The sequence below is a fragment of the Octodon degus genome, unplaced genomic scaffold, assembly GCF_000260255.1.
Source record: "Octodon degus isolate 3935 unplaced genomic scaffold, OctDeg1.0 scaffold00055, whole genome shotgun sequence".
Taxonomy (NCBI): Eukaryota; Metazoa; Chordata; class Mammalia; order Rodentia; family Octodontidae; genus Octodon; species Octodon degus.
This window is the reverse complement of record NW_004524631.1, coordinates 6851317-6873576: the sequence shown is the minus strand read 5'-3', so window position 1 is coordinate 6873576 and position 22260 is coordinate 6851317. Positions and strand designations below refer to the sequence as shown.

At 46.2% G+C, this 22260-nt stretch overlaps 1 protein-coding gene and 1 long non-coding RNA gene across 11 annotated transcripts in view; one reads left to right on the top strand and one right to left on the bottom strand.

Annotated features, from left to right (window-relative positions):
* The window catches only part of Mecom (MDS1 and EVI1 complex locus), a 550507-nt gene extending 541245 nt beyond the window's left edge, over positions 1-9262 (bottom strand). For 9 of the 10 annotated variants that reach the window (XM_023717748.1, XM_023717749.1, XM_023717758.1 and 6 more), the window contains exon 1: positions 8833-8942. In XM_023717748.1, coding sequence (XP_023573516.1) covers positions 8833-8869 — 37 coding nt within the window. In that variant the 5' untranslated portion in view covers positions 8870-8942. Of the gene's footprint in view, positions 1-8832 lie in introns of all 10 variants that reach the window. The other variant, XM_004633475.3, reaches the window with a different exon arrangement.
* Positions 9263-13685: 4423 nt separating this feature from the next.
* Positions 13686-15628, top strand: LOC111817324. Its single transcript, XR_002821561.1, has 3 exons — positions 13686-14031; positions 15193-15259; positions 15468-15628. It is a non-coding gene; the product is annotated as an uncharacterized LOC111817324 (long non-coding RNA).
* The last annotated feature ends 6632 nt before the right edge of the window (positions 15629-22260 follow it).

Below are 22260 nucleotides of genomic sequence, written 5' to 3'. Positions count from 1 at the left end.
AAAAAAAAAAAAAAAAAAACCAGACTGGATTGACACTTGGATCCTGAAGAAGAGGATAAGGGTAAACTCTTCCTCTGAATACTCCACAGTAATCAAATCACCTCTTCCACAGTGGAAAACCACAGACAACTGTCTCCTAATGATTTACTGTCCAATCCTCAGCCCACAGATTTTTTTTTGGGGGGGTGGGGGTCCGAGAATTGAACTCAGGCCCTTCTGCTTGCCAGGCAAGAGCTTATTCTACTGAGCTATCTCCCTGGTCCCAGCCCACAGATTAAAGAACAGTTTGTGTAAGAAATAAGACAGGATGGTGCCCAGTGGCTACAAGAGGAGAAAAGGACATAGCAGTTTCTTTTTTAAGCTAATTAGTGATGAGCAGGCATGGAAGGAAAGAAAGACAGAACACGGCTGTGAAACACTATTTTTCCAGATAAATGGCCAGACAGCAGATTCTATAATAAATATTTCCACCAAAAAAAAAAAAAAAACACGCACACACACACACACACAAACTTTGGGATGAGGAGCAAGATACAGATCTTAAAAACATAAGACAGTATTCAGCAATCCTCATGGATATTATAAGATGTTGGAACTTTGACGGACCCTTAGAAATCAACTAATCCAGACTGCAAATCTGCACTCTATGTACTGCAATCAGAGGTGTTTGGTGGAGCTCGCAGAACTGTTTTAGGTTGAATCAGAATCTTAAAGTACAGAAGAGTCCCATAAAAAGCCAGGTTGATGGCTTCTCTAGGGCTGGAAGAGCCAGAAGCACTGGGCCCTCTTAGCCAAATGGCAGCAGTGAGGGGGAGCTGAGCAGCAGCTGCCACCATCAGAGATAGCGCGACCCACAGCCAGCCACAGTCCCCACTACTCCCTCTTGTTCTGGAACACAGAGGCTGAGTATCAAAAATTTATCCAAAAATAGGAAAGAATTTAACACTTTCGCCCAACTTGCTTCATTCATTTACTGTGCCTGATCCCCATAGCCACTGGAGTGTACAAACTCTGCTTCAGTCCAAGCCCATCATTTGGGAAGGAACAACTCAGCCAGAGTAATACAGCAACTTACAAACTTGCTGCATGAAAATTAAATTTGCACATGGGAATGATTATACTAGAATAAAACCTGAAGTGTTCGCAACTAAATAACGTATTAGTATTATTACTTCTACTTCACAAGATATCCAGGCACAATAGTATTACTCCTATTTCATAAACAAAGATCTGCAAGAATGTTCATATTATTATTTTGCAATTCACAGGAGATATTCAATAACTCAAAGATGATCTGGCCTTTATTTTATTTATTTTGTGTGTGTGTGTGTATGTGTGTGTGTGTGTGTATGTGGAACTGGGGATTGAACTCAGGTCTTTGCGCTTGCCAGGCAAGCACTTTATCTCCCCGGCCCCCTATCTGGCCTTTAAATCAGGGATCAAACCACATTCAAACAGTGATTGTACATCTGAAGTATTCCTGAGATATTATAAATATTCCCCAAAACACAGTTTGTTGTGCACAACACCTACCACATTATATTTCTCAGGTAACTGCCCATCACCAAGGCCTACCAACTGCACATACAAGGACTTTCATAAATGTTATCATTTAAGGGGCTGGGGAGATAGCTTGGCGGTCTAAGCACCTGCGTGGCAAGCACAAAGGACACAGGTTCGATCCCTGGTACCACATGCCTGTAATCCCAGCACTGGGGAGACTGAGACAGGACAATCACTACAAGTTTGAGCTGCCATAGCAAGACCCTATACCAAATAAATCAATAAATGACTTTTTAATTAAATAAATAAATGTCATCATTTGAACAACAACATACAAAAATAACTTGCTAGAAAATGTCTCAAACAATGTTAGGGAAATTCTAGTCCTTCCTGTTACATAGTCAATATAGTCCTTGACCCCTAGGCAGGTTTTACTATGAGAATAAAATCTCTTTCTAAACAAATTTCTTCCTCAGAAGCAGTATAAAACTTAATAGTGAAGGATCTTGCTGAATACACAAATCAAAAGTATGTTTGATATTGAATAAGTATAATAGTTAAAATCAAAAGAAAAATTCAAGAATGAACACTCCTGAAGAGTCAAAGATGTGATTAGAAATTCACATGCTTCCTTTCTCTGTGATGAAACAGTTCTTTAAGGACAAAACAGCTTTTATAGTAATGCAGAAGAATGTGGTTCCAAGTGAAACACTCTCCCCATTTTAATCATGGCTATTATTTTTGAAAATGAACATGGCTGAGGTCATTGTAATCTATTTCAGGGTCTGCATGGGTTGGTGGTATTTTTTTTCCCTTGGCTTTGAGTTCTCCACGTAACCAGCTAAATGTTATGGCTTTTGCTCTGTGCCCTTTCAAATCCCATTTTTTAAATAATGTCCTTTACACACATAAATTAAAGTAAATTCCACTTTCTTTCCTAACAACTCCAGATGGAATCCACACTTGCAAGAGGACTAGAGTTTGCTTAGAAAAAAAAAGTTAAGTTCGGACTTTTTAGAACTATGTTCTCATCTGCATAATAACTGCATGGATGTTCAAATGCTGAGAAATTAATAAAAATTGTAAAATTTGTGGAATTCTTTTGACCAAAGTGAAAAACAAGAATAATTAATATTTATGTATGTAGTCCTTTCAACTTGCAATAACAAAGACAGAAAAAAAAATGCCCAGAAATAAAACTTCATACGTACAGTTCTGTATCTGTCTTTGGAACCTAGAATGATGGGGAAGTCTATTCATAGAAGCTCATTCAGGACTCACCAATGAAGCCCTCTAAAGACCCACTGGGCGAAATTATCAAATATGTAAAGGCACTAAATTTCCATTTATGGGCCAGGGAAATAGAGTACAGGATCCTGAGTTCAATCCCCAGTACTGAAAAGAAAAAAAAAAAAAAAAGACCAATAAATTTTCATTTATGTGTGATTAAATATTTTACTGACTTTCTGAACTTAGCTTAATTTTTATTACAGTTCACTATCAAGTCACATAGTATAGCTTGTGCCTTACCCACCCCTAACTGAGACAACAGCTTTCCAATATACACATCTTATGGAAATCTGGCTATTAAAATGCCTTAAACTGTTTGTTTGTTTATTTTTTTAAAAAAAATCAACTTGCAAGGCCAATGTAAGATTTTTATGAAAGAGGTGAAATAATTTTAAACACAGACACACAATGAGTTTATTTATTTAGAAAGTTGTTAAATAGAGTCTGGGAATTCAAATATCCAATGTTGACACTGTACAGAACTGGCCAGGAGCCAGAGCCCAGTCTCCAGAGGGACCCATTGGACAAGGAATTCAGGCTTTTCTCTCCACCCACTTGAGCTAAATAGGTAAAGGCCATTAGTTATACCCACAGAAATATCTGAACGACACTCAAATTAGCTCCCCAGCTCGGGCACTTCAAAGGAGAATAAGTATGTTTAGCTTTTTAGTGCTGAACTAGAGCAGTATGTCACACTTTTGAAAGAGTTTTGTAAACAGTTTCTTCCCTGTATAGAAACATCTCTGAAGTTTCTTGTATGACATGCAGCAAAGGTAATTACCAAGAATTGTTGTGTTGTTTTGTTTTGTTTTGTTTTGTTTTGTTTTGTTTCGTTTACAGGGTGGGGAAGAAAACACCAATCTCTGTGGAAACCAGGGAGCTACAAGGAGACGTGCTCAGCTTTCTGTCCCCCTCTCTGGTTTTGTGTTGGGTTTGTCTGTCTCCTTTTCATCCTCTTCCTTCAACTTGTCCTCCCTGCTCTGCCAATCTCCTTGTGAATTCTCTGGTAAGCTCAGAAGGCTAGAAGAATGGGCAGGGGAAACCTAATTTTAGAAAGAGGATGGTGTTTAATGGAGTGGGTAAGTAGGGAGGGAGCTAACAACTCCTCCCTTGCCACCCAGGAGAAGAGAAAAGCAGAGCCCACAGACTACCTTAGCACCTAGGCAGTATCTCCCAGAGGAGGAAAGGTTCATCACCACTCCAGAAAAATGTGCCTGGCATTCTGCCCCATCTCCTCCCCCCACTGCCCCTCTTTCCTCCACCCTGATAAGTTGGAAGGGATCTACCCTGCCTGAGCCTTGCATAAGAGTGTTCCTGTATAAATGCATATGCAAGCAAAGGTATGCATGCATTTCCCCCGGCAGTGCCTACGCTGCTGAGGCCAGCAGCATGCCAGGCATGAAATAGCCCTGATGTTGGAGTGGTAAGAAGACTTCTGGCCAAACCTCTGTTCCCTAAACTAAGAAGCCTGAGGAGCCAGATGCGGGATTGCTGGAGGTGGGGCAATGAGCATGGACTCCTCCCCCCTCTGGTCTCCCCTGCCTCACCCCAGGCCCCAGGGGCCCTATTCTCTACACCAGGAGGTTTGGAAAGGTGGACTGGGAGGTGCAGCCAGCTCTAGGGAATAGAGCTGCTTTCCACACTGAGTATCACGGAAATGGGAAGAGAATAGCCAGAAACAGACAGGTCAAGTCTCTCCACCTCAGGGCTGGCTTCCACCGGAGTCAAGGTGCAGAGATAACGAAGAGAGGGGGCCAAGCGATGTGTGCTGGGGCGGCTCATCAGGGCGCTCTCTTGCCCTCCACACCCGCAGAGGACAGAACCATGCATTCCCAGCTGTGGCCTCCTCTAGGACTCCACTGGAGGCTTGGATCATCCAGCCCCAGCTTCTGAAAATAAAGTAAGATAAACTCCCAAACACTCATATTTAAAGAGAAACTGACTACAGACTCATTGACTTCAACTGAAAGGCAAAAAAGACAGAAAGGAAAGAGAAAGAAAACCAAAAATGTCCCAGAATGACCGTGTTCATTTCTACTGGGTAAGCATCTGTAGGCAGAGGTGGGCAGGCCTGGGGGAACAGGGAGAAGCCTGAGCTGCAAAAGCTTGGCGACCACTCACACTCACATACATGTTCACGTGCACCATCGCCAAGACCTGGCGTTCCTCAGCCCTTACAAATAAAAAAACCTGGAGCAGAAGCGGACCTTTCCAGCCTTGCAGGCTCTGCAGCTAATGAACCATCTCCTCCCACAGTGTTGAGGAAGAGGGGAGAAAGCAAGGCGTAATTAACCTTCCCCTAAACACAGATTTAGAGTGGGGAGTGGAGGTATGAAACACATTGAAATGCTCCAGGAAGACTGTACTCAGAGTGCCAAATGCAATAAAGAAGCCCTAAGCCGTGGTAATGGTCAAGTAATGGCAAATAAACTGCCTTCCTAGAAGGGGCCTCGGCCTCCACCGGGAGAATGTTTTTCCTCCTCAAAAGCAGTCTGAAACAAACAAATAAATGTACATCTGAAAACTCAGCTCTGCTTTAATCCGAGTTTCTTAAGGATGAAGCAAAGCCTAGTAAAGTGAGGCACAGAGTGACTGTCTGAACTAGGCGTGCATTTCCTTTTATCTTAGGCAATGGCTTCTAAGGTGAGGAGGTGGAGGACAGCACAGCCGCATTTACCTTTTCTACTTCTGAGCCTGTTTTCATAGAGATCAAATTTAGAATAAGACACACACACACACACACACACACACACACACACAGAGCTTGCACAGTCTTCTGCATTTTTACAAGACTTTGGGGGGAGTGGTAGTTAAGGGGGTTACTTGAAGCAACTGCCTCATTGCTGTGATTGAAATCCTGCGGTTGTCACTCTCGGGAAGTGGGGTGGGGGTAATTTCAGCGTTTCAGGCTCTAGATAATGCTGGGCAGATCCGAGCTCACTTCCTTCCCATCCATCAGGAGAGTTGCAACTGGCATTTCTGGCACAGCCCAGGTGCTATTCTAGCTGGCCAAGGAAAAGGCTGGGAAGTCTCTGGCGCTGACAGAGCCTCTTGGCTTTTATTTTTCTTACGTATGGAAATAAAAAAAGTTGGGGGCTTTAGACAGTGTGTATGTTGATCCTGCTTTTCCGTTTATTTTTTAATTCAAACTTTAAATCTTCGCATATGCTTACAACGAATTTATCAGCTTAAAGTAATGTGTAAAAAAGTAAAAGCCCCAAAAGGTGCAAACTGGGTTGTGAATTCAATCTCAGTGTAACTTCAGAGGGTATCTTCAGGGTATGCAGTCTCTAGTCTGGATCCATAAGCTCCCTTGCCGTGGCCAAGAGCAAGCCAGGATTTATGGCCACCAAAGAAATTTACAAGAGACAAAGAGTAACAAGCAATCGAGAAAACAACCATGTTTACGTGATATGTTTCCACTGTAATGCTTACTTTTACCACGACAAAGGCAGATTTGTTTTTTATAATATGTTGGTCACCCTACCTCCCCCTAACTCAGAAAAAGAGACCACAGCAGGCCGACCCAGCAGCTTGAGTTTTCACTGGATGACTGCGCGGCAAGGGTCACCAACCTTCCCAGCCGCGCCCTACTACGGCAAAGGAAATAGCGCCTTAAAATACAAAAATCCGTAAATATGATTTCCTTTATTACTCAGATTGTAACTGGAAAAAAAAAAAAAACTACACTAAGCAGCGCTTCTGTCTGAGGAAGACAAATGCAGCACCAACAGCCAGAGCCCTCTTACGTGAGAGCCCGAGGCTCAGCCAGACAAAGTTTGTAGTTGGGATCTAGCAGAAAGCCGCAGCCGCATCCTTACCGACGCAGGAGATAAAATAAATGTCTCCCACCCGTTTCACGACAAGTATCAGATCAGACAGACGCAAGGCGCTCTTTCTGGATACTGGGTGAGCGGTGTGTGCGAGAATATTTCACTGCAGCAGTGTTCGGTTGCTTGGCAATAAGTTGAAAAAGTTGCTCGAGAAAATTCGAAGTGTTTTGTGCTCTGCTTTCACTTCGGTGGATGCCTGGCAAAAGAGGTGCCGCAAGAAGCCTGAGGCTCTCATTTCACAACTTCGGCTGGGCTGAGGCAGGCTCTCTGCCCCCTCCCAACAACACACACGCACACGCACAGCACACACACACACTCCTAACCTTTAGTCGGAAATTGAAGCCCTCCAGCTTCCAGGCGTTTGTACATTTATTCCCCCTTAGATGAAAGTAAAGACATCAGGCTCATTTAAAAGCAAACAATACCACTGGCGAGCTTTGACACCGCTGAGAAGTGAAAAGAACAATATCCAAAAAGGAAACAGATGGATTGATTATCCCCTCCAAAGAAGAGCCCTATATTTGGGTTGATCCCTGACGCCAAAGTAAGAAAAATATAAATATTCGGGAGTGTGGGAGTGCTTGGGTGAGGACGAGATCAGGCACTGGAAAGGCACCTAGGATGACAGCATCTCACCGGGCTACATCGCTGAGTCCCACCGCCCGCGAAGCTGAGCGCCAAGCTGAGGTGCCGCCACTTCCGCCAGGCTGCCGCCCGGACACCGCATACTTGGTTTCTAAAGTGCCAGGGTCTGCAGGGGAGACTGGAGACTTCACTGAACACAAACAGCCCACCCTCTCCCTAACTCTCATTTCTCCAGCCGAAAAACAAAACAATTAATTAGAGAGCTCGGTCTCCAGCCAATGCAAGTGTGAGAGCGAAGGCGGCCTGGCTTCCCAAATCAGCTCCGGGCCGCCCCGCGGCCCCAAGCCGCCGAGTTCCCTAAGACTCAGGGAAGAAGCACTGGAGCCAACTCAGCCCCCTTGCCTGCAGTACCGGCTAAGGTTAACCTCGGTCCGACCGGGTCCGTGTGGCCGGTACTGCAGGACGAGTCGCCTAACACTTTTGCGGGAAGAGTGGGGGATGGGGTCCCGCGCGCCCCAGACCCAAGCGCTGGCTCCGCGTGACCAGGGCTACTGCGCGCCGGCAGGCAGGGGGCGCCGGGGAGGATTACTGACCCAGGACCCCAGCTGCACCCAGCAAGGGAACGGGAGACTCGGCCGCGCCCTCTCTGTGCCCCCACTTCCAAGCAGGCCGCCCCCTGGGGGTCAGTCGGCTCCGCGCCAGCGCGGGGTTCGCGGTCGGAGCGCGCCCTCTCGGCCTCTTTATCCGCCACGGCTGTCGCCTCTGGCCGCGCGCCCTCCACGTCCCGCTCTGCTCTCGTTCGCGGGGTCTTTGCTCTCCCCACCTGCCCGCAGCTCTGACGAGCCCGGCGCTGGACTGGCCGGTCCCCCCACCACGCGGAGATCGCCCCCCTTTGTCTTCCCGCTCCCCTACCCAGTCCTCCCTCTGCGCCGCGCACGCCTGAGAGCAAGACCGAGCGCACAGCGCCCACTACCGCAGCCGCGGCTCGGCGCTGCCCGCCCGCCCGCCCGCCCGCGCAACTTCCAGCGGCCGGCTCGCAACTTTTCCCAACTCCGCCGCCGCCGCCCGCCGCCGCCCGCCGCCACCACCACTGCGTTTCCCTCTGAGCCTGCCACCCTTTCCAAACCCCAGAAACAAACCCAGGCTCGAAAATGCTCCCCTGCCCTTCCCGCCTCCCCCATCCAGCACTCCCCCCTCCTCCCACACCCGGGACTAGCTGGTTGGCCAGAGGCGACTCTCCCCGCCTGGGGGACGGGGAGGGGAGGGGGAGACTCGGCTCTCCTCTCCCCCCTCCGCTTTACGCTCACTCTCGCGCTCTCTCCTCCCTCCCACCCGCGTTTTTGCTGCCCCCACCCCCACCCCCACCCCGGGGTTGCTACAGCTGGTCGATGTGCGGGGATGAAGGTTGCCGGGGCTCCTCTGGCGCCCAAAGCAGGAGCGAGAGCGCGGGCGCCGGGGCGCGGAGGCTGGAACCGGCAGGTTGCTGGGGCTGCACTGTGCCTGCCCTCCACCCGGCGCCCCGCGCAAGAGGCAGCCCGCGCTCCGTCCCGGAGTCCTGGAGACAGATATGCAAGATGGCAGAGGAGGGGGAAAGCCAATAGAAAAGGGATATTGCACCTACTTGTGGCCAGTTTCCTTGCCCTGCCTTTGGATCTCATGCTGTGCCCAGTCCTGCAGCCGCTGGTGTGTGGTTGGGTTTTTTTTTTTCCTTGGATCTTTTCCTTCTTTTGCTCTCTCGCTCGCTCCCTCCCTCCCTCCCTCTCTCTCACTTCTCTCTCTCTCTCTCTCTCTCTCTCTCTCTCTCTCTCTCTCTCTCTCTCTCTCTCTCTCACACACACACACACACACTTACTGCCACACACTCTGTCTTTCCCTCTTTCACGCTCCCTCCCTCTCCCTTTCTTTCAATCCACACTCGCTATCTCTCTAGCATTGTCAGTTTGGACACCTTCGCACATGCGCGCTACACGCCCCTCCAACATCTCAGCGCCGCCAAAAAAAGTTTGGAGCGATTTATCACTTTGATTTGGAGATCTTGTCAGATGGCAATCGCCGAGGAGGCGGAGAAAGGGAGTCAAGGGGAGGGCGGCGGGGGGCGGGGAGCCAGCGCGGGGAGCTGGAGGGGAGCAGACACCTCGCCCGGGGCGGGGGGGCTGGGGGGGAGGAATGAAAAGGCTTGGGCAGAGGATTGATTCCGCGTTGGAATCACCAATGAGCCTGTGTTATAACTACTACTGGTGTTTTTTCCGACATAAATTGTAGAAAATTGTCTGTACTATCTGTTGAGAAAGCAAGACGTTGGGAAGGAAAATAAATATTTCCTCTGCTAACGAACTAGGAGAAAGGCTGAACCTTGGCGAATCACTCAGGAGAAAGTGAGAATCATTTTGAACTTGAGAACTCAACTGCTGCTGCTACTAAAGCTACTTTGGCTTCCGCTTTCAGAGTTGGAAGCAAAACAAATGCTACTTTCGTGGTTCTAGGGGTGTCATAGCAGGGCTTGATGCTGTCCTTCGAATATTTCCGTAGTCTGGTACCATCAAATAGTAACCGTCACCCCTGACTCCCAGGGCCCGCTCTGCACGGGCACACAACACCCAGGACCTCCTAAGGTTGGCTGTCACTTTCCGGCCTCCCCATCACTGGCCCGTCCGCCTCCCTGTCGCTGCGGCTCAGCATGCCATTTTCACTCACTCACTTAAACCTGCAACCCCTGGGGTCACGAGGAGGAGGAAAAGAAGGGAAACTGCACGTGTACACAGGAACCTTAAAAGTATACATTGTTGAAATTTGTTTTAATTACAGGATTTACCAAGGAAGTGGACACGAAGAAAGGGGGGAACTCCCAAAGGGATTAGATGTGTTCAAGGTATGAATCAATCCCAAATCCGTACAGATTTTCTTTTGGTACAACCTCCTTGCATTAAACAGTTTTGTTCGATACTTTCTATGTGCTATTTATGTTCCCATTAATATCTGTTGCAAATCCTGCCAGACACTATAAAAGAAAATTACAATCTTTTCAGTCTGTGTGCCACAACAATACATCTTTGATACTCAAGGAAAAAGAAAACAAGTCTTAAGACATGGGATATCAAAAAGCTGAATCATTGAGAATGCCCAATTGCACCTGTTGGCATTAATGGTCAAAACTAGGACCAGGAGTGTGAGAGAGATAACAAGATTCAACCCAGAGGACCTCAATGTCCACGAAAATCAAAATTTAAAAGATTCCACTCTCACTAAAGATGCCCGTCATATTTTTTTTTTTTTTTCTCTCCAGAGCTGTGTAATTCTGGTAGCATTTGACTGTAAGATACAGATCCCTGGAGAAACAAGCTACAGGTCCCAAGAGAGACAAATGTGTAAGCCTGAAATGTGAGGAATGGAAGGGGAAGAGGGGGAATTATACGAAGCAGGAGTGAAACAACTTCTCAAAGAAAAAGGTTCTCTCGTGCCAGTGTGGACTAAACCTCTGTCATCCTCCTGGACTCAAGGGGCACATGGGTTCGCTCCCCCCACCCCACCCCCCAAAATGCTGTCTTGTTGCTTTGCATGTCCAGGTGAGCATGCTTTCACGATTGATGCCTGCAAAAGCACCAGCCACTGCACCATTATGTGTGGGTCCTCAGCGGTCTGGAACTCTAAAATTTCCCCCAAACACAAATGTATTCAGTTCCTCTCAGTTTAGATGGAGTGCCTCTGGGAGGCTTGAGAGTCTCTGGAAAGGATACAAAATCTCTTAAGAAAATATAGTAGGCTGGTGGGCGAGAAGTTCTTCCAGCTGGTCTGCGGGGGCCTCGGGGGAGCACTGCCCAGAAGACACAGGAGGCACTGGATGAGCCTAGCTGTCGAACCTAAAGGGCCTTGGCCTCCTCTGCAAGGAAGAGAGGTTGAGTCCGCTTGAGCCCTTGCACCCAGGCTGCCCTGGGCAGCAGGAAGTTCTGCCTGGGACTTTTCATCCCACCTGCCCACCCTGAGGGGCTTTTTAAAAGAAAAACAAGGAGCTGCCCTTTCTCCCCGACGCACACCTCCAGTTAATTCTTGGCGTGCGTCCCCCAGGGAGCCGGACTATATTTGGGTTCCCTTGGAAAGGAGTAAAGAGGTCTCAGGGAATTTTCTAGGAAAGGAAGGGATCATGGAATCAAACCCTGAGATTAAATATAAGATCCACGTGTGAAACCGGGCTGCTTGTTTCTGCTGAGAAATTACACACCACGTGGTGGGCTGGAGGTGGGCTGTGAAAGGGAGCTAGAGGAGGTGGAAGATCGAGGAAATCGAATCAGAGTCTCTGAACCCCCGGTGTGAAGGTCTTGGGGGTGAGACAGGCACGGCAGAGCACCCTCCCTTTTTTTTTTTTTTTTTTTGCAAACCCGGAGTTGCAATCAGTTTAGTATCGGAGCCTTTCTCTCTGGTCTTTTCAAGGTTTTGGAACACAAGAGAATCAGAGTCCATCTAACTGAAATAATAAACAAAGTCTCCTGTATCCCCAGGCTAACGCATTGTGAAACGCAAGGCATTATTCTTTTTATTTTAAATAAATATAAGTATTCACAGTACCATCACTTACATTTTCAAACCTGAAAGCTGAGTTTGGCTTCTTTTCCTTTTTCTCTTTCTTCTGTCCCCACCCTCCCTTTTCTTTTTCAAGAACTTGTTTTCTGCCCTGAGTGTGAGTTAATAAAAGAGCTAGGTTGCTAGTTCACGTGTGTTTAACCTAACGAAGCAAACACTCGGGAACAACCGCAGCACACTGCCTGCAGCGTTGCCGCCCCCGTGCTCGGCCAGCCTGGAGAGTTCCCATTCCCAAGGGCCTGGACCGCGTCAGTTCCACCTGTCCCCAGTCCCAGCCGTGAGATCTGAGCAGGTGACTGTGTTGGGGCCCCTGGAGTTCCCGACACCCTCTGACGGGTCATCTAAGCTATCGCTGGCCCCAAAGAAAAGAGGCCTCCAACAAGTTGTCCGAGCTGCCTTCGTAGCCTGCCCCCCTACCTCCCGCCTACCCTTTCCCTCCTGAAATTCGTTTCCTTGGGAATGGGGGAAGTCGGCTGGGTCTAATGTGTTCTCGAGTTTCCTCCCACCAAAGCAACCATCCTAGAGGCAGTGTCTTTTTGGAAAGTCGTTGAGCTTACAGGGAGCTTGGGTTTGCTTGGTTTGGGGTTTGGGGTTTGTTTTTTGTTTTAAGCATAAATTGGGAGGTCTACATGGAAGTTGGGAGCAAGATGAACCTTTGGAAAGGACAGATGAGTATCTCCCTCCTCCAACTATGTTTAATTACAGCTAGAAAGGACAACGATCCGATTTTCAATACATTACATGCAACAGGACATTTTCCTTTCCTCGCATAATAATTGAGCTAGCCCCACAGTATCTGTGGAAGAAAGTTTGAATTCCTTGGAGGTATTTCTTGGCCTATTGTCTCTGTGCAGTGAACTTTACATCGTGCTATTCAGTCGCAACCTATATTCTCTTGGCTACCAGCAAGATTAATTTAATCATTGTAATGCAATTATTAATACTGTTTACCCAACGCTTGGTTTCAGGTTGGCTGTTAAGAAATTAAAATCTCGCTGGGTGACCAGAGCTAGGCAGGGGTTTCTTCATGTTGAAATGAAACAGTCCTCTTTATTTAGTCTCAGAGCTCCAGCCTTCGGCCACGGGCTCAATTAGCCAAAATGGAAACAATTTTCATTCATTGCAATAACTCACTGTTCTAGAGATCGCTTTCAAAATATACACTTTATTATTATACGCTGACCTCGGTGGCGTGGAGTGGCAATAAAAGAAAGAGGCAGGGAGATCTATCTAGCCCCCTTGGGCTATAATTATTAGAAATTAATTGGGTTCAGGACCCTGGGTAGCCTAGCTAAATTAATAGCTTGTCTAGTGGTCTAAATCCGAATTTTCAGTTCACAGGAGAGAAAGAGAGAGAGTCACGGACTTGAATTGCAGACCCAAGGGACGCCTGAGTTTACTTGCAAGACACTGATCTATTAAATAGTGTCCAGAATACATTTGAGTTGGACAGAGGGGGACGGAGACCGAGGGGGCGGGGGCGACAAGAAAGAAAGGAACAAGATGAGGAGGTAGGCTGCAAGGGAGCAAAAAAGGTCTTGAGTTGACTTTATTCGATTTTTGTTGTCTGCATTGTTTTCGGGAGGGGTTGCATTTAGGGGTTAAAATAAAAAATAAAGATCCCGTGTACTCGGAGCTGTCGTGCCGGAGTAAAAGTGAAAAGGAAGCCTTAGGCAAAAGGAAATTACTGCGAGCCCGCGTGACCTTTCAGGGAGGTAATCAATCAAGTGATCAACAGGGATATTTATCATCGCTCTATAGGACTACTTCGCCCCGCTCGGGCGGGGTGGGGGTGGGGTGCAGGAGGAGGGTGGAGACACGCGCGCACTTGCACACCCTCAAAAGTTTGAGCAGACCCGATAAGCCTCGAGACAGAACACGTAAGCCTTAATAAATGTTAAGACTACTGGTTTTGTTTGACATCCTGGGAGAAACGCGCAGCCCTCCACGGACGCCGGGGCCAAGGCGCACACCCCGGCGCCGGCAGCTGAGCGAAGCGTTGACTTCAAACTGTCCGCCGCGCAGTGCCTGCAAAGAGCCGCAGCTCGCAGGCTAAGAGCGCTTCCAGCGCCCGCCGGGTTTAACTTGGGCCCCCGCCGGAGAGAGGGACGGTGGGGCTGCGGGGTCGCCCTGGTCGCGGCGCGCGGAGCTGGGCCCAGGACACTCAGCCGGCTCCTCTTCCAGCGAAATCCTCGCGCCGCCCGTGTAGCTGCGAACGCACCGCGCCCGGAGCCAGCCAGCCCCGGTGAGCCGGAGGCGGCGGCTCGGCGCGCTTTCTGCCGGGTCACCTTCCCTACCTCATAAAGCTTGCCGTTTCGTAAATCGCGTTTTTGTACCCGGGTTTCTTAGCAAATCATTAGGGTTAACAACGCTGCTCCCTCCCCCTGCGCCTTCGACAGCCCCCCACCTCCTCATCATGAGTGTATGCTGTGTAAGGGGTGGAGTGGTTGCTGGTTGCTGCTTAATGATGAGGATATAAATAGTCGGTTTCTAATCTGAACTCCCACCCAACTCAGGGATTACGATCAGCAGTTCCTCGGAGACAAGGTCGCTGACGACTGGCCCGCGGGGCTGGAGAACTATTTCCCGACGGGTTTATGAAATGCATGTTAGGGTGATGCGCACCGCCTCCCAGATAGCTAGCCGCGGCTCCCGCGGTGTGGGAATGTGGGGCCGCGCCAGGGCTGCCAAGGCCGCGCGGGTTGGCACCAGAGCTAGCTCGCGCTGCCCCGCCCGCCGCTCCACTCGGTCGCCCTCTCCCGGCGCGGCGCGGCCTCCGCCAGCACAGCCTGGTCTGGGGCGCCCCCGCCTGGCTGCCGCGGCTGCCGCAGCTCAGAACTCCAGCAGCCGAGGCTCCAGCTGTGCACAGTAGCTGCCTGGGTGTGGGGGTGGGAAACAGCTGGAGCGCCCCGGGGAAGCAGGGGTTGGGTGGAAGGAACCCAGCAAGGGGGATTACGAGGCAAGCAACTCCCGGCGCTGCTACCGGTCTAGGTTCAGGAGGAGCAACTTCGCCGGCCCGGACCTCTCCCCTGTGGGAAACCAGGCGCTGGCGTGCGATGGCCGGAGTCAGCTTCTGATCCCTTCCACTGACAGAGAATCACTTACAAGAATGTATCTAAAGTTCACTATGCATAAAGAACCTGGGGATCTTGTTAAAATGCATGTTCTGGTGAAGTAAGTCCACAGGGAGGCCGAGCCCTCTGCATTCCCTAACGGCTTCCAGGTTAATCGGATGCTCCCTCCCGGAAAGTGTAGTCCGCAGACCGGCAGCACCAAGCGTCAGCCGTACTTCATTAGAAAATCAAAATCGGCATTTTTAACCCATAATTCGCTTGAACAGTGAAATTTCAGCCGCTCTGCCCTGGAATGCACCTGGCTAGGCTTTCTATCCTGCTTGTCTTTTTAGATGGGTTCATCTCCTTGACGGACTCTCATTCCAAATCCTGCTTTCTGCCTTGTGAGGGGGGTAAGAGGTAATGAGCCTACATTTAAAAGCTACCACTCTTCTGACCCATTGCAGAATCCCTGGGATCCCATATCCATTGGCCTTTGGGTTTAAAGGCCAAATGCCCCATGATGCTTTTTGGATCTTTGTCTGATTAATTGCCCCTTTCCCACTCCCCCTCCTCGAATATTTTTCCTGCCAGGTCTGTGTCATGTTTCTCCTTCCTTATGTTACAGGGGTTTTGGCTACACACCTTCCTCCCCGTCAGCTGAGAGGATGTTGAAAGAGACAATGCTTTAAACTCTCCAGACTTTGACTTTTCATCTGCAACGTGGAAATAGTCATTCCTTTCTGCATGAGAAGGATTTTTTTTTTCTCCAAATGCCTTCAGGGCAGGTTTGGCTGACTTGAGTTGTGGGGATGGAACCACAACAACCTGAGCCTGAAGGCTTCATTGAAGCAGCCACTTAAAGAACTGAGCTAAGGGGCAGGCCCCCTCTGCATGAGATTAATATATTAAAATGTTTTAGAAACCATAGCTGCTATTGGGTTTTTTTTTTCCAAAATGAAGTATTCAGAATTCAAGGTCATTATACATTATAAATAAACTCTGAAGTGGCAAGACAGACTTATAAAGACCTTATGGGTAACCCGCTTAAGTTTCAAATCCCAATACTACATTTTATCAGCTGTGTAGCCTAAGGCAAATTACTAAGCTTCTCGGAGTGTCTTTTGATCTTGTGTGCCATGGGAATAATGATGTATACCTTGCAAGATTATTGTGAGAATTCAACATAATGCAGACAAAATGCCTACTACAGTGCCTGGTGCACAGAGTAGCACTTTAACAAATGGAAATGTTTAGTGATCCGTTCACTAATACTCAGTAATTTGGCAAAATGTAAGCCTTCTGGGGTGTGGACATGTGCACCGGGGGTCTTGCATACAGTATTTTTCATTCCAATCTGTAATGAGATACTTTTTCTTTGGTCAGCAGATGCTCTTCAAATAACTGAAGCAGGAGAACCTTGAGCTATATAAAACTGTCTCTTGCAACTTAATTTTGCAGTGTGAATTCGTGTGGTTTGTGTGTGTGTGTGTGTGTATTTTTGAGGAACTCTTGTGCATGTGTATACTGACAAATCAGTTTCCTAAAACCTAGCTGCTTTCAGTGTAAGTCAACATTACCCTCAGCTCATCTCATACAGGGAGAATTCTGTCCACTTCCCAGAGAGCCTGAAACAACAGAACCTGGGCTACATGATGAGGGCCACTGAAACTTGCTGACAGATGCATCGCTCCTCCCCTGGCCTTCAATTGCTAGGCTTTCTTCACAGTATGCACAAAGTCTGTATCTGAAGGTGTGTAATGTTTCTAGGCTACAGTGTCGCCCTGCTGGGAAATGGAAGCCACCAGGGCAATTCAAAGAGGAAGTGAGAGAGTAATAGAGTAAGTGCTTTCTTTTTTCTTCTTGTTAAAATGTTTTTGCATATTTTAACGTGGTTTATTTTAATTTGCATTTTCCATGAGTCAGATTGTTGCCCTTACTTTTAAACATTAAGCTTTGATTAAATCTAGATCTCTGCCAATAAATAAAAGATTTGTGAAATTTATACATTGAGGACTTTAACATTCTCTAATTGAACAAATGGTTTTGAGGGACAGGAAAATATCCACACATAATCAGAGCAAATTAACTTGCTTACTATACTTTAAAACACATACATTTGGTAAAATTTCCCAATCTTTTTAAAACACATAATATAGAGCCTAGGGTGAGGGAGCTTAGAAATGAGACTGCCGTGTAACAAGATCCTCAGTACTCAATAACCTAATTCCCTTGACTGGAGTCCAGGGCAGACCTGGCAACCTTCAAACTCTTCTGTGTACTGAAGTCCTATAGCCATGACAGAGAGCCATACAGGTGTGCCCTGGCTTATGAAAAGCCACATCACAATGTGATTATTCACTCCATACTATTTTATTAAATAATGAGCTCCCCTGGGACAGTTAAATGATGATTTGACTTACAAAAACTTGATTTATACTCACTTTTCCAGAAACATAACTACTGGGGTAACGCTCAGTTTTCTAAAATGATGATGCATGTCCTATAGCAAATGTTTCATAATCTTTCCAAAGATTAAGACAAGGAATCATACTACAGTCCTGTATTGGAAAAGAAGCAATTTCTGTACAGAGAATCAATTGTACACTGAAGAAACTGTAGGAATTGATCTTGAATTATCTGCCTTAAGGGTCCAGGTAGATATGCCAGAAGTTTGATATGTGATATGACTTGCACTCCAATATTTTTTTTAAAATACAATGCTCTTGTACAGTATTTAATACTAAACTTAATACTAAATCAACTCAACATATACTCTTGGGTAATACTTTTTTAAACTGGAAATGAACTCCTGTTGAACAGAGGAACTGAAGACTAATTTTAAAAGTGGTCTGGGGTTACACTTATGTAGAAGTAATAGTCTATGGGGAAAATATCACCATCCAAGTCATATGTAGGTTCTCAGTTGATTGGCATTGAACTGGGACTCTAGTATTGAATATCTGGCAGGATCAGGGCCTTCATAGACAGTTTGTATCTGGGTGTAGTGGAAGTACCAATGTAGAGAAGCCAACATAGTAATATTTTGATGGATTTCTTTCTCTTGTGTTAAAGGATCTGTTGAAATGTGCATGATATTTATGTCCAGAATCTTCATCAAATTAAGTGGATAGTTTGGTCCCTCTTGTGCCTCCCCAGGCAGTGACATGCAGGCATGTAGTCCAAGCTCCTGAGCTCCATGAACCTCCTTTATTAATTCACCCCACAGAGCACTGCTGTTCAATCTTCCTAAGGCACAGTTCTGATATTATTTTTCCTGCTTCAAATATTTTAAGATCCTCCAATCATTTTCAGGAGAAATCTGCAGAACTTTGCCTTTTATTCAAAGCTGTTACCATATCGCAAATAGCAAGAAAGGTAGAGAAACATAAAGTTCCCACCAAAAGCATCGGGAATCTTGGCCTGCCGGGGTTATGGGATCCAAGAAGGGAGTTGTTGGGAAATAGATGTAGGAAGATGAATTAAGCGCACAACACAGGGTCTCTGAATAAAAGGCAAAAATCGGGGCTCTGTCTTGATTTTTTTTTTGGCAGAACCGGGGATTGAACTCAGGCCCTTGTACTTGCCAGGCAAGCGCTTATTTTACTGAGCTATTTCCCCAGCCCCTGAGAGTTTTTGATTTTTTTTTTTTTTTTTTTTTGGTCTGTCTTGAACATAAGAGAAGAATCTTGAAGATTCTCTATTAGAGGATGGCCTCACAACTGAGGGGTGAGCAACAGTGGCGTACAAAGCAGATGGTACTTCCTCTTCATACATTCAGTTTATCCGTCTTTTGTGAGCCAAGACAAACAGCATGGATTCCAGTACTGTTGATCTGATTCTTTCAAATGGAAGCAATCGCCAGGCTCCTTTCTTTAGCACTTCTTTTGTCTGTACTTCTGTTATCTCTCTGCATAAACTACAAAATTTTTGAGAGGATATTTATATCCAGTTAATCTTGTCCACCAGTGCTAAAGCAGCACATCTTGTTTAGAACATCTACTTTCTAAGTGGAAGGCTTTTCAGGTTGGTTTGACTTGGCTTGGCTTGGCTTGGTGTGGTGTGTGGTGTGGTGTGTGATGTGGTGTGGTGTGGTTTGGCTTGGCTTGGCTTGGTGTGGTGTGTGGTGTGGTGTGTGATGTGGTGTGGTGTGGTTTGGCTTGGCTTGGCTTTTTGAGACAAGGTCTCACCATGTAGTCAAGGCAGGTCCGGAACCTCAGTGTAGCTTCAGCTGATGTCAACCAGTGATCCTTCTGCCTCAGCCTCCAGAGTGCTAGAAGGGCTTTCCATTTCAAAAGAAAAATTTTTTAGTAAATGTTCTGTTACCTTTTTTAATACTGCCTGTCTTTCAGCCTTTCAACTCTTCCTTTCTTATTCTTGGATTAGATATATGCTGGATCTTATTGCTCTATCTTCCACATTTCTTAGCCTCCCTCTAACAAATTTTAATTCTTTGTGCCTTCAGATCTATATTCAAATACTTCAAGTCTCTCTTTAGCTATATCCAAAAAGCTATTTAACCTGTCTGTTACATTTTCTTATTTCAATTATTTTTTTTAAATTGCTTCTCAGCCTTTTGGCTAAGATCAAGTACAATTATTCTTTAAATTTATACAATTATATTTTGTTCTTTTTTAAAGCATGTAGTTATGTTTTCACAATGCTTCATTATCTTTTTAATTTTAATCTTAATGCAAAGTTTTTATACATTTAAACCTTTATTTTAGTCTGAGAGCTCTATTATTTAAAGTTCCTAGAGATCTAATCCTTTTGTTGTTATAGCTACTCTTCTAACTGTTGCTGAAGCCCATATTTTAGAAATTTAAATTTTGAGTTTACCATCAGAAAGACTTTTTCTGGGAAATTATGTGTAATGTTACTTGAGGACATATCCCTGCAGAGTGGTTTTACATTTCCGTTTATCAGTTAATCCAGTGCTATCAGTTTTTTTCATTAATTTGTCAGCTGGAGGCTTCCTGAAACCATGGAGGAAGTGTAATTAGAACTTCAGACATGGGTGATAGCAGGTCTGTTAGAGAGAATTGTCAGGAGACACTTTTCTTTGTGACCCAGAGGCCAGTTTAAAAAAAAAAAAAGCCTCTGTGGTATTTCTTTGTCTGATGAGCTGATGATTTTCTGGACGAGCCTTTCTTGGATAGGGTAGCTGGTCTTGAGGTAGCTTGATGCAAGAGCTGTTAGCTCATGGCGGGCCACAGCTGTGTGTTGAGGCCATAAGTGCTTTAAAATCTAAGCCCTGAGTTATCAGCCCTCCCCTTCCCACAACCACAAGCCCCCAGGATTCCCTTTTCAATTTGGCCCCAGACAGAGACTTTCTTTACTTTCATTCACGAAGATTTATTAGAGCAAGATGATTCAGTGATTTATGAAGGAAAAGACTGTAGATCATTTAGTCCATAAAAATATTGAAAAGCCTAGACGTGAATATAGCTTTGGTAGTTTGCTGTCAGTGAGTTTCAGCTTCAATTTTTTTTTCTTGAATCCTTTTATATAAAAGAATCCCTTAGTTTCCAAAACAAAGGAAGAAACAAATGTCACTTACAAGTAGAATTGCAAAAATAGCCTTTTCACATGTTTTTGATCAGCTTAAAATCCCTCTCCCTACCTCCTTTCTCTGGCCATCAAAATCATATTCAGCCTTCAGATGTCTTCTCAGATCAGTCTTCTTCCTAATAGTTTCCATGATGATAATAACAAGCACAAAACAACAACGACTACTAAGTGTGAAACTTCACTGGCATTTTGTATATATTGCTTCATTTTTCTTTATAACTCTGACATTTTAAACCTCATTTCATAAGTGAAGAAACTGATGTTCTTAAAAGTTAAGTGCTCTTTCAAGGTGACCCAAGGAGCAGTCTCCTGGAGGGTCTCTTAACAGCTCCAGGGGAACCCAACCTTAGAGCTGTCTCAACACAGGAACCAGTCAGGTGAGTGAAGTCCCCAGTTGAGTTCCGCCTTCAGCTGTTGGAGTCACCTCTAGATATTTGAGTCTTCCCTACTGAGGTGTCTCTGAGATAACATAGAGCAGAGATAAGCAACACATTCCCTGAACATAATAAAAGAGATTATTGCTTTACATCACTGTGCTGAGGCAGTTTGTTGTGTAGCAGTAAATAACTGGAGTGTTGCTTTTTACTTGGCTTGGCAGGTAGGACAGTGATAGCCTGGTTAGATCCAAATGCTCTGGAGGTTAGGCTACTGACAAGATGGAGCTCCTTTCCCCCATTGATAAGGATTTCCTGGTAGGTGGCTGCTCCCGTTTGCAGAATCAGATACATGCACGTGGATTTCAGCTTCTGGACACATTTTGAGCATTTAGCTCATACTAAATGTGTTGAATTGTACTGAACTTCTGTCTTAACCAAAACTGGAACCCATCTTGGTTGGTTGAAAACAGTAGCTTCTAATTCATTGTTGCTATTCTCTTTTCTTGGAGCTGGACTTTGCCTTTTGTGTAACCTACAGCAGCCAAGCTATACACCTGTCCTATTCTGCTACCCCAGAAAGCCCAGGGCCCATTCTCCTTCCTGTTTGAGACTACTGAAAGACTGATTCTGACTTGGCTGGCAACCAAGTTTTGCCTTCTTGGACTTGGTGACTTGTGTCCTGTCTCCCCACCCGCTTGGAAGAGGACAACTGTTCCTTCACTCCCAGTCCTACTCGATATGGCCCTTCTTATCAAAAGTTGTGAGTGAACAGCATTGCTAGGTCTACTCTCTTCATTGCAGTTAGACTCACCAAATTGTCTAGTAGCTGATACATCTGCAGAGACATGGAGGCACAATGGTCAATGTGAGACAGTGGTCACTAGGGGCAACTGGATCTCGGTGAAGCTCAGAGGCCAAGGCATTGGAATTTCTGGGTCACTGTGCTGGAGTTTCTGGCATCTGTTCCCAAGCATCAGTTACATTGAAAAGTAAGCAGAGAAAGTTGGGGTGTTTTGCTAGATCTGCCCTGAGCTGTGGGAGGGCATTTCTCCTGGTTGCTATGTGATGCACCAAGCCTGGTTCTTTGGTCTTCCCACAGATCTGCAAACTGTATTACTCTGCTTTCCCATAGCTGGATACATTCCCTGACACCCACAACCTAAGAAGAGGTTATTTGGCTCACAGTTCAAGGGATTCTGTCTAGGGTAGGCAGGCATGCAGGAACATCATGGCAAAAGAATGTTATGGAACAAGGCTGCTCAGTTCATGGCAGCCAGAAAGCAGAGCAGTCATGGGGCCAAATATATTACTCAAGGCTGGGCCTCTAGGATCCATTCAGATAAACCCAGGAGAATGCTCTACTAATCTGCTAGGCATTTTTTAATCCAATAAAGTTGACCTATCAGATTAACATTCACTGTATCAGTCAGTGTTTTACTAGAGAAACAGATATAAGATATACAAATGTACAAC